Source organism: Aythya fuligula, chromosome 5, assembly GCF_009819795.1.
Source record: "Aythya fuligula isolate bAytFul2 chromosome 5, bAytFul2.pri, whole genome shotgun sequence".
In the NCBI taxonomy this organism is placed as follows: Eukaryota; Metazoa; Chordata; class Aves; order Anseriformes; family Anatidae; genus Aythya; species Aythya fuligula.
In genome coordinates this window covers 484,597-497,018 of record NC_045563.1, presented here as the reverse complement: position 1 = coordinate 497,018, position 12,422 = coordinate 484,597, and the positions used below count along the sequence as shown (strand labels likewise).

Here is a 12,422-nt window from a genome sequence, read left to right as displayed (position 1 = left end):
ACCCCTGCGAGTCTCAGCAGCACCCCGCCAGCACCCGAGCTCCCAGGGCCTGCCAGTGTGAGCACCAAGCACCCACAGCGGGGTACTCCTGGCTTGGATTCATTAAACGCACACTTTTGTTTCCGAAGAACTAGAAAATTTTCCAGCACGTCATTGAACAAACATACATAAATGTTATTCTTCTGATCAAGCAATATCTCAGCACTTTTTCTGCCTCTAACTGTTGGCAGCCTCTGGTCGTGCAGAACAGAAAGGACAGAATTTCCTCCTCCACACGGCTTTCTGTGGAATCAAGCCCAAATAAAGTGAAACGTCCTGCTGTACATTTACTGCAGTGGCAGTGGCTCAGTGCATACCAATGGATACTTGTCTGATGAAGAGAGAAAGCTGCATGAGAAGAAACCTCAGCTTTCCAGGTCTAACTGTTCCTGCAATATTAGCACAGAATTAAATCAAACACGGTGACATATGGTCCTTCTAAGCTGCTTATACAAATGCACTGTGGACAGAATACTCAGCTTCAGTGTTTAGAAAATCGATTCCTTAGAGTAAAAAATCAAAAATATAAAAATAAAGCCCCCTAAGCCCCCAGAAGCTATTAATATTTTAGCACCTTCACAAAACATTAGACACACGTCCAATTTTAGACAACATATAAAGCATTTTCATTTGATGTTTTTAAAACGCACAATTAAAACAAGTACCTCAGCAGAAAACCTTTAGAGCTGTCTCCTTACCCAAGCACAAAGGGAAGGTACTACCTGCAGAGATTCTGCTCCTCAATGGGGCACGTAAGTACTCATTTTTTCCATACTTGACAATGCCTTCATTTTCAAACTACCATCACTTTGACAAATATATCACTATCTCTGGTGGTGCACTATTTTACTAGCTAATTTATGTGCATACATCCCCTCTAGAAGAATGTGATCTTCCAGAGAAATTTGGAGAGATGTTTTTAGCTTTTCCAGCAGGAAACGGGTATTCTAATTTTGAGGCTTCGTTTCCTTTCTGGTCTCTGCACTTCCAAAGAAGAAAAAGGGCTTTCTAAAAAAGAAACAGCCTCTTCTTTTCCTGTGCTTTACACCACCCCCACCCAGGATCCACGCTTCCCAGACAGACAGCCAAGGCAGGGAGCGGCACACTGCAGACAAGACCCTCCAAAGGTTTTGCATGCCCCGGGGCAGAGCTGGAGCACCTCGGTGGCAGGGTCCCAGAGGACTGCGAGGAGAAGCCCCCTTCCACGACAGCCCTGGGGCCGACCTGCTGCATGGATGTGCTGGCTTAGAGCCAGGACATCTTCAAGCATCTGCTTGGGTTGTATTTCCTTCAAGCACAAGCACAGGGGGTATAAAATTTAACTATTGTATCGCTTTAATGGTCACAAAGCCTATATTAAAACCAGTGTTTAGCATCTGAGAATCCACTGGAATTGCTCAGTTAAGCTGTCTTTGATTTAAACACAATGACCTTACAAGTTTAATTAATAGTAATTGTAAATTTTTCTTTAGAATGAGCAGAGCAGCAGCACATTTGTCATCCTCACAACGTGGGTGTTTCAACTGTTACCACTTATTGCCATATGCTTGTCTTTACATCGTGGCCTGATGCAAACTGTAGCACTTAGAGGAAATAGCCCTCCAAAGGCCCAGACAGACCAGATTGTCATCACCACCCCTGCCCTCATCACCCCCTGCCATCCCGAGCTGCCAGTGCTCTCCTTGGAGCTCAACAAATTCAGGTCCCATGCAGCAAACCAAGCTTCGCACAAGCTGGGAGCAATCGGCCAGGTATTGGCCCCAGACACTGCGCTGAAAGGCGGCAGTTTTCCTGGCTTTGGCACCGATACCCCGGCTCTGGACAGAGGGGGGCCCCTTCCCCCAGTGCTCCCCTGTCCCACTCCTCCTCCTCCTCCTCCTCCTCCTCCTCCTCCTCCTCCTTCTCCTTGTCTGCGCCGGGCAGGGCTGAGGGCGGGCAGATACCGTGAGGCCGGCTGGGTGTACCGAGTGAGTATTTTATTTTACACAAGATAACAACACGATGTTGTTGTTTCTGTACAGCATCTGCCTAAAAACAAAGGCAACACCATTGTCACGGAAAAGAAATATACAGTCTGACCATTTTAAAAAATATTTTACTGATTGATCCAGAAGTGGTTATTTGTTAGCTTGGAGGAAATTTCATTTCCTTTATAAAAGGCTTTTTCTGTGAAAACTCTCTCTTTTGTTTTCTGCTACTGCAGAACCAGGAAGCCAGTCCTAGAGTAGGGAAGGCACTGGTGCTGTATCATGCTTTTTTCACCCTTTAATTTTTTTCTTTTTATTTTTTTTTTAATCTCTCAATGTTGCCTTCAGTTTTGATAATAAATGAAACAAAATGGAAACTAAATAAAACCCTGTGTGCACTGGGTGGCTTATAGAGAACCCCGCAAGAACAAGCCATTAATCAGCGAGACAACAGTGGACTTCCAAATCCCATTCCCTAGGAGATGGAGTTTCACACAACGTTTGGTGCTCTGTTTTTCACTGAAATAAAAATTAAATTAAAAAATAAAAATTAAAACAAAAGGCAGGTCACACAGTGCTTTCCAATATCCACTCAGAACTCGAGAAAGTTGCTTTTCCACTCTCCCCGTCAGAGCGGCCTGCCTGGGTCAGCATCCCGTTCACGGAGAGGCTGCGCCTGGAGCACAGTCCGCCCGCGCCCGGGGCGTCCAGGTGGCAGCGGCACTGCAGCAGCTCCCCGCCCAGCGACAGCCTGCGCTTGGCTCTGGACGTGGCGGCTGGCAAAGTGAGAAACTTACTTGGCTTTGATTGTGCTCTTTTGTACGTGGGGGCCGCTTTGTCAGAGTCGGGGGGACGGCTAGCTAGCTGCAGAGCAGTGGAGTTATTTCTGTTAGTGTTTTGGGACTCGATATTCGTGACAGCTTCACTCTGCGGCTCGCTGCCTGGCTTTGGCCCCGGCTTCCGCTTCTGCTTCTGGGGGGCAGAAGCGCTGGAAGTCCACGCGTGAGGCAAAGCGGAGGTAGTGGTGGCGGCGTCCTGGCCAGAGCCGGCCTCCGGTGAGGGAGCGGTGCCGTCACTGGCAGCCTTGCAGCACTGGACACCCTCCTCGTGCCCGACAGCCTGCTTGGACACGGACTGGGACAGCACCCCGCCGCAGCCCTGCATCTGAGCCCCGTTCGTCTGCGAGTACACGTTGCTGACCTTGGTGGCCTTCTGCTGCCCGTTGTTGTTGCACACCTTGTAGCGGATCATGAGGATGATGATGAACACGAGCACCGAGGCCACGATGATCCCACCAATGATGATAATCATGGTCCCACCCAGGAACTGGGACTGCATGAAATGGCAGCGCACATAATCCTGCTCGGTGGTGAACTGCGTGCACCCCACGACGCGGGTGGCAGTCAGCGAGGTGATCCCATCATCGTAGATAGCCAAGACGCACAGGTCGTACACAGTCCCCGCAGCCAAATTGTTGACCAGGAAGGTTTTGCTCGTGGGAGGTATCATTCTGGGGGACAAGGAGATTGGCGTCAACAGACCCAGAAGACCCAGAGCCACCTCCCACCCCAGCTACCGGAGCCCCCAGCCATGCCGACCCCACCAGGGCCTCAGTCCTCCCGTCCTGCCCATCCAGCCTCCCCAAGCTGCCTTGGCTCTGGTGCGGCAGCAGGCACCGCCACACTCCCCCTGCACAGCTCTGCTCGGCCAAGCCCGTCTTGAGAAGACCATAGTGAAAACATAGATGAAATTAAGAAAAATACAGTTTTGAAAGGTGTGAGTGTTACAGCCGAGACTCAGAACAAATCCACCCAGGGTGCACAGCACATCCCTGCACTGCTCCTGCACAGGCACTGCCACAGCAGCCTGGGCGCGCTCACAGGGACACATTCACGGGCAGTGTTTTCCCTGTGTTTTCATAAAACTGAGAGAGTTAACATCCACTTAGCTCATCTAACTTCACAATCCTTTTGCTAATCAGATTACTTTAGAGGATTAGAGGTCCGTTTGGATTACCAAAAATAAGAGCACTCAGAGCAATTGCCCTATCTGCGAGCTGAGCACCACATTACTGCTCCAGCAGGCTTGCACCGCCGGCCGCTGGAGGAGCGGAGAGCACCCAGCCAGGAGGGTCCCTGGGCATGGGCTGGGCTGGCTCTGCCTTACCTGTAAACCAGGGAGTCATCGTAAGTACCATTGTACTGGATCTGGAACATGCGTATTCCAGGTATGTTTCTTTGAAAATTGAATTTCAGCAGAGCAGTAGATGATGTTGCTTCAGCGACGACCACCTTCTTGTCTTGGCTGACTTTAGTATCCCCATTGCTGCTGCTCGCATTAGAGCCTGACTTGGTGGACGTAGAGATATCCGAGGAGCCAGGGTCAGGCTCGTGGATGTGGTTAGTACTGTTCAGCAGGTGAGGGAGTTTAATTATGTGCAGGTCCACTGTCTGTGTGGCTTCCCCAGCTGGGTTGGAAGCAATGCAGGTGAAAGAGCCCGTGTCCTTCACCGTCGTTATGAGGATGTCGAGCGTCCCGTTGTCGTACACCACAGACCTCGTTGCATTAGAAATAAGTTTGCCCTCAGGTGAAATCCAATGAATTGCTGGTTCTGGATCCCCCCGGGCCTTGCACCTCAGCGCTGCCCTTTGGCCCTCCAGCACCCTCAGCTCGTGGGTGTGCCTGGTAATGAGAGGAGGCTCGCACAGGAACTCCTCCTCAGGGATTGACCAGAAGTACCGGCCAGACAAGAGCTGGGGCGAAGCACATGTCTCCAGGTCATCTTCCCTGGAAAGGCGCCTCAGCCACAGAAGCTCACAGTTGCAATGCAAAGGGTTTCCACCAAAGCTTAACGCAAAAGTAGAGGGGCTGATAATTCCTGAGGTTGCCAATACCTGAGCTCGCTGGAAGAGAGGATCAGGCGGTAGCTTCTGCAGTTTGTTAGACGTGACATCTAACCTGGTCATCTTGTGGAGGTGGGAGAAGGTCCCTTTAGGAATATGGTCAATCATATTGTGGTCTAGACTGAGAGTATGCAAACTAACCATCTTCTCCACGGCATCCCAGGGGATGGTTTCCAGATTGTTGTACGACAAATCCAATTCCTCAAGAGCTAAAACATCATCAAAAGCTGTGGAAGAAATCAGAGTCAGCTGGTTGTTGTTAAGTATCAAGTGATGAAGATTGGAGAGTCCACTGAACATGTCATTGGTGATCTTAGTCAATCGGTTGCTGTTCAAATGCAAAGCCCGCAAATTGCGCAAGTCAGCAAATGCATGAGGTGTGATAAAACTTATTGTATTCCTGGACAACGTCAGGTCCACAAGGCTGGTCATATTGGCAAAGTCTTTCCTTTTAATATTTGTAACAAAGTTGTCTGCCAGCCTTAATTCCACGGTCCTCCTGTCAATGTTTGGTGGAACAAATAAGAGCCCTTTCTTGGCACAAAGGGTCGCAAGGTTCGGAGACAAAATCTGACAGACACAGCGCTTTGGGCAGATCTGAGCTCTCACTGCTACGCCAATGAACAGCAGAAACAAAAGCAGTTTTTCCATTGTAGATTAGGTTCACGAGCCTGTAAAGAAGAAAAAATGGCTGTTAATGCTGGCAAGATTAGCAAGTAAGATCATAAAAAAAAAAAAAGACAAACCATTTATGGTTAAATCATGAAACTGAGGTTCATATAACAGTCTTTCTTTCTCATCTTAGTACCAGATGTCTTATAATTGTCCATATCCTGACATAGGAGCTTCTACAATACCTTCCAGAAGAACAACTGAGATTTTTATATGTATGGATACAGACATATATATACGGACATGTACACATTTATATGCAAATGACAAAGCGGTTCGGAAGCAGTTGGTGGCATCACATGTTGCAGCAGTGGTGCCTTTTGAGCCCCTCCTGCTAGAGCTCATCCACAGACTTGCAAAGCAGTCACTGAACTTTCAGAGATGCTCTTGACCTCATGATCTAGAGCCACTTTGTGATAATGCCATTTGCATATTGGAAAGAAGGGATGTTTCATGTGTGCTTTACATGCTAAGCTAAAATTCTCTGTGGCCTCTAAATCATTCAGTAGGTTTATAACCATTTCTACTAAACATTTAAACTCTTAATGCTATTTTCAGAATAAACCCAGAAGGAGCTAATTTTGTGTCATTCAAAAAAAAAAAAACAAATAAACAAAAATGTGAATAAAGCAAGCAAAGAAAAAAAAAGGCCTCAAAAAAAAAAAAAAAAAAAAAAAAAAACAATAGCAATCTTAATAAAAGTGGAACATGGACTAATTTTAGAGTATTGCTGCTTTCCCTGATGCCACAGCAGTGCTGCACTCTTATCCCAGAAACCCTGACAGTTCAATTAGCCTTATCTTTTACATTGCTAGATCCAGTATCCTCACAGAGTATGAAAACAAGGAAGATAACAACCGTGCCCACACCAATTAAATGAAATCGTCTATCAGTGACTCTGCTAAAAACTTCACAAGTGCTATGCCACCAGTTTCTGAACACCCCTTTGTCACAGCACATTCACTGCAGTACCCACTGGTGGATGGAGACAGTGGTGTGCCAGGTATGCCTCCCTGCCAAAGGGGGGAGTGTGGGCAGAAACACAGCCCTGCTGAGCAATACGTATGAGTTTGAGGAGAAAAACTGCTCAGCTTTAAGCAACTGTCTTCAGGAGGACTCCACAATGGAAATGAAGCAGTCAGCTTCCTCTGGGATTGCTAAAACACTTCACATACAGACTAGATTATTCAGACACATCATCATCCTAGAAGTGTACTAACAAAAATAATGTAAAATAAAGTTTCAAAGCTAACCATATGCAGGGCTCTTGAATCTTCACAGATATTTAAAGGTATTTAATATTACAACAATAATTAAATCTCCTGTTGTCTAGTCTATCTATATCCATGCTGCCATGCAAACCTAAGCTGCAGCAAGGGTAAGTCAAAATACAAGTCCCTAAAACCTGCCTTTCAACACTATTTTTTTTTCTCTTTTGCTAATATTTCTCATGACTACTGACTATAACCAGTAAGTCCTCATTAAGGAAAATAACATCAAATGAAAAAAGAAGTCTTTAACTGTCGTATTTATGTTCAAAAATGGATATGCCACTGAAGGCAGGGCCTATTGCTATGGCAGTGTTGGGAACCATCCCAGACGCCTGGTGAAATCCCCAAACATATGGCCTCCTGATGAGTGAAGCTGCTCGTGCTCAGCGTGCTGCCAGCTCCAGGCAGCCGGTACTCGCTCCCAGCGCTCCCCATGGCCCCACCGGCACCCCGGGCCTTCCTCCCACGGGGCCTGGCAGGGGGTGGCTCCGAGCAGGGGAGCCCAGCTCCTGGCACCTGCCAGCATGTCCGCTGTGCTGCCACGCACCAGCAAGGCTTGCTGAAGAGAACTGCTATTTATCTGACAACTGGAAAAGGATATAAAAACAAATTTACTTTTTACAGCCAGCTGAGAGTGCAATTTGCTCGCTATACAATCCAACGTGGCACCAATTTATATGGGACTCCTCCAGTGGAAACTGGCCGTTCTTGGGCTATAAATGCACCAATTAAATTTGTTTCCCCTTTCCGTTAACCTCACGGGAGGCAGCCTGCTCTTGTCAGAAACTGTAAAACTTTAGAACGAAACCTTTTGCACTCTGTTGGGGATAATTTTTTGCATTAATTGTAGCAGAAAGCAAACCTCCTGAGCAGTGTTTAAATATATTTTGTGGGTTAAATTTTGTACCTCTTGTGTCAGCATTGTACATCGGGGTTGTTCTGCAGATGCAAACAGAACTAAAGGACAGTTCTGACACCGGCCGTGGGCTAAGGAAGTTCTGCAGAAATAACCCACCTTGTACAACACCCCGAGCCCGCTGGGAACCCCCCCCCAGAGCCACTTCCCTGAGCAACCACTGCAGTTGCCCACCTGTTCCAGGCAGGATTTTCTCTTTTAGCCTGGATCTGGCGCACACAGATTCAAAATGAACTTTGCAGCTTACCATGGCCTGACTGCTGAGATCCCCAAACAATCCTGGCTTGGGAACACCATACTCATTTAGATTTGCTAATACAATAGAGCTAATTTAGATTTGTAGCTGTGATTAAAGTAAGGCGCTCAGCGTTTCTCAGATTCAGCCAAGTTCATTTTCAGAGCTATGCAGGATTAAAACAAAGTCAGCAAGGTGCATTTCAGTAAAGCAGAGGGTAAAGCTTCAGATGACAAGTTTGGAAAGACTGTTACAAACAAAACGGCGACATAAGCAAATGCAAACTTAAAGCCTACCCGCAGTGCCCCTGTTCCTGACGCTGCGCAGCCCCCAGCAGAGCTGCTGCCGCAGGCCAGCCCCGCAGGTACCCTGTTCGCCCTCCATAACTGCCGGGTCACTCGCCTCCTGTGCCAGACGGGACCTCACCCTTGGTCTAACCATTTCCACCTCCTGCAACTGCCTTCACGGGCAACTTATCTGAGAGCAAGCACAGCTTCAAGCAGCCTCCCAGTTCCCAGCCTTCTTCTGACCAGCTGAGCCAGTGAAACACACTGTGCCAGCAGCCCTACATCACTCTCAGTGCACATGGCAATGCAAATGAAGTGCTGCCTCAGTTTGACTGGAGTGGAAGCAAGCACAGATCCCTCCTACAGCCGGCTTTTCACCTGAGACCTGCACTGTGTCCAGGAGTCACCACACCGGCACTGCCCATGGCCAGGCCCCGGGGCTGCCGCTGCTGCCCCTTGTGCTGACGGAGCCACAAGGCTGGCGCTCTCCTGCCCCGTCAAGGGGTTATTGCCAACACACCAACACCAACCACGTCTTCACCAGGCACCCCATGCCATCCCGTCCTGCCAGGGCACCGACACATAGCCTGTCCCTGGGCTGGACCTCAGCTAAGCCTCACAAACTCTGTGTGCTGCCCAGGCCATTAATGCACACCAAAAATTGCCATGCCCTTACTTAACAACCTACTGTTGCAGCAAGGCCAAAGAGCAGCCCCACTCCGCCAGGCTGTGGAGCTGGCGCAGGGACTGGGGGCAGCTGCTGGGGCAGGGGCGAGCGTTTGCCCGGCTGCTCGGTGCGCGATGGCATGGGAGGCTCAGCAGGGCCACAGCCATGGGCAGCTCGGGACGGGGGACGAGCTGCTGACAGCCCTGACAGGCGGGTGACTGAGGCTTCAGCTTCTGGCGATCTGCAAGGAGCGTCTGTGCTGAGTGTGGGACAAACACAAAGGGAGAACATGGAGCTGGCGCCCCACGGATGGGCGGTGGGTGACTGCTGCTGGAGAAGGGATGACAAGAAAATGTCAAGGGCCAGGAGCAAGCTTCAAGAGCTCCAAGACTCCTCCTTCAGAGCCCACTGCCAGGGCCGCCTGCCCTCTCCAGCACCCTCAGCCACCTCCAGCTGCCCGTCCTGCACAGCCAGCACAGCGACACAGCCATGGCCGACCCCAGGCGAGGCAGGTCCTGGGCAGCAATGCCCTGGGGAGTAGAAGCTGTGCACATGCTTGCAAGTGTCCCACCACACTGAGCTGGGTGAGTAAGCCCTTTCTACAGGCCCTCTGGACATCCACTGGCCAAAAGCAGGTCAGTGGCATAAGGATCTCAGCTCCTTTGGTCTAAACAACACTTTTGCTTTGAGTCTGCAGCTGCTCCCCTAAACAGTAACGGGGTGGGTGGGGGGCTCATGGAAGCCCCAGCTTGTGGGACATACACAGGGGAAGGGAGCCCCAGCCCATGGCAGGGCACCCTGGGGCCACCCCTTTGCTGAGCACAAAGACCCCCTGACTGCAGGAAGCACCGTGTGGGCACAGTCGTGCCATGAGGGCAACGCGTGGCACTGCCAGCCAAACGCTGCTCCCATAGCGTGGAGCACTTGTCCGGGCAGAGGTGCTGTGTGAGCCATGTCCATCCCCTCCCAGCACACACAGCCTAGAGCCTTCCTCAGCAGCATCCTCTGCAGCAGCCCCCTTGGGGAGTTCCTCACCTCGAAGCTGCAGCTAAGACCAGTTTCCTAGCAGATGAAGCTCAAGAGAGGCGAGCACAATGTTCTCAAACAAGGCGGAAAAGTGCAACCCATCTGTGACAAACTTCTCTTCACAGGGCTGCATGGTCAGACGCGTGCTGCTGCCGCGGAGCGAGGCATCCCCTCTGTGGAAAGGGCTCCTCACCCTGAGGGCAGCTGCGTCTGGCAGCAGGGCTGGCAGAGAGCAGGCTGGGATCAGGAATCCCACTCATCCCCATCCACCAGCACAGGCACAGCGTGCTGAACAACTTGCAGCAGGGCAAAGCAGGCGTCAGCAGCTCCCACGTGCGAAACCTCCCTGTGGAGTCGGACACGGGGTAGCGAGGCTGCAGGCAGCCCAGCACAGACTGCAAATGCTGCCCTTGGCTGCCACTTGGGGAGGGGAACACCTGACCACAGAAAAGCACTCGTGATTACTCCTTACTTCATGTGCCCCCAGGCAGGGGCATGGGGTGGGGACAAGGCCAGAGCCCCCAGGTAGCGTCTGTCCCATCCCATCCCATCCCATCCCATCCCATCCCATCCCATCCCATCCCATCCCATCCCATCCTATCGTGTCCCATCCCATCCCATCCCGTCCCGTCCCGTCCCGTCCCGTCCAGTCCCATCCTGTCCCATCCCATGCTGCAGGAGCTCAGCGGAGCACAGCCAGGCCTGGTGTGGAGCACTCCATGCCCCACACTGCCCTCAAAGCTTGGGTCTGCTCTCCTCCCACAGTCCTGGTAGAAAAGCTCACGCCCCAGAAACGGAGCCGAGCCAGCACCCGCATGGCGGTTCTGAAATCCGATCAGGTCTATTGGCTCTCTTGTGCTGCAGTGCGAGAAACTGCTGTCAGCAAGTGCTGGGGCAGAAAGGAGGAGAGCAGAGAAAAGTGGGTGCATGGCTCTTCTCTGATCGTGGGCAAGCCCCACAAGGGGGTCTGTCTCCACACTGAGATGTCCTAATGAAAACTGTAGGTGCTGTGGGGTCCCTGCTTCTGCCCAGTGCCGAGCTAGTCTTGTCAAATTGTTCCTTATCATTCGCAAGGGTTTTTTTTAGAAGTGTCATGTAAGTTGCAATATAAATGCGAGCAAAGCTTAAAATAAAGCTATGTGTTTGTACAAGTGCTCACAAGTGCTCTAAAATCTGTGTGTCATACAACGATGTACTGACATTTGCAGCTGAAGAATAGCACAGGATATTACAATTAATAGAAACTGCACTTGGCTTTGAATTGCCGGGCCCGTGCTGCAGCCTGCACAGCTCCTCAATACAGGGAGGGCACCCGGTCCTGCTCAGGCTCACAAAAGTCCAGACATGTTTCACCACCTTGCTGAAAGCCTCACGGAGATGCTCTGCATCGCACACTGTGCCATGCCAGTGACCAAGGATGAGATATTTGGGGAGACGGCCGAACCCACAGGATGTGGGGGCACAGGAGAGCCACCCGCAGAAGACACCTCTCCGGCAGGCCCAGCACGGCTCCCAGCTGGCCAGCACCCCGCCTGGCCCAGCTGGGGGGCTGCCCGTGCCCCCTGCTCCCCAGCATGCCTCGCCCCTCGCACCAACAGCAGCACGGCACGGCTCATGGCTCCTCATCAGCTCTGCGAAGCACTGCCTGATTCTCATGGCTTGCTTAAAAACATAAAAAAGAAGAAAAAAAAAAAAACTAATGGACCAGAAAGTATGCACCTTGAATGTATGCACTGCTTTAATTTGCTGCAAAAAGGCAGGGACACCCCAGCTCCTCGTGTGATGCTGGGGATTCAAGTAAAAAAAAAAGGCTCGCAAGGTTTAGATTAGTTTCATTTAGTAGATCCTTCACTTTGAGTTATTCAACATCTGCAAAAAGTAACCATGAATTGCATGGCTCCGTGGCTCACTGCCATGCCGGCTCTAGAACCGTGTCTCCCCAGAGCAACATCGCCGCCCTCCCGGTGCACAGCTCCTCTCGGGACTCGCCCCAGCTCAGGCAGGTGCCGGCTGAGACACCACCAGCCTCCTGGCTCCCAGGGACCCCAGCTCCAAAGCCAGGCCTTTAAAAGCAGCCCCAAGGGGTGAGCTGTGTGGCAGACACCAGCTGTCCTTGTCACCCACTGCAGATCGCTGCCCTGGCAAGCTGACCGGGGAAGTGCCGACGTGATGGGCAACAACGCAGCTTTTCTCGCTGTGCCAGGTCTATCCCACATGGCTTCTGAGCTCTGCAACAGGCCCCGTCAAAGCCATGCTCTGAGCACAGACTTCAGCCCTGGGTGCTGTGTAACAGCATGGAGGTGCCCTCACACCATGCTCGGCCGGGCAAGGGAACATGGGCAGACCCCAGCGCCACACGTGGGTACCAGGACAGGCCCCAGGGGAATGCTGTCACTGCGGCGTCCCAGGGCACCCCAGCACCCGCGGGGTGGCAGGGCT

General features: G+C 51.2%; 1 protein-coding gene across 3 annotated transcripts in view; it reads right to left on the bottom strand.

Annotated features, from left to right (window-relative positions):
* The window catches only part of LRFN5 (leucine rich repeat and fibronectin type III domain containing 5), a 57,932-nt gene that overhangs the window by 4,448 nt on the left and 41,062 nt on the right, over positions 1–12,422 (bottom strand). For 2 of the 3 annotated variants that reach the window (XM_032188158.1, XM_032188157.1), the window contains exons 2-3: positions 4,173–5,580; positions 2,804–3,516 (exon numbers count right to left, since the gene is read on the bottom strand). In XM_032188158.1, coding sequence (XP_032044049.1) covers positions 2,804–3,516; positions 4,173–5,560 — 2,101 coding nt within the window. In that variant the 5' untranslated portion in view covers positions 5,561–5,580. Of the gene's footprint in view, positions 1–2,334; positions 3,517–4,172; positions 5,581–12,422 lie in introns of those variants that run through there. The other variant, XM_032188156.1, reaches the window with a different exon arrangement.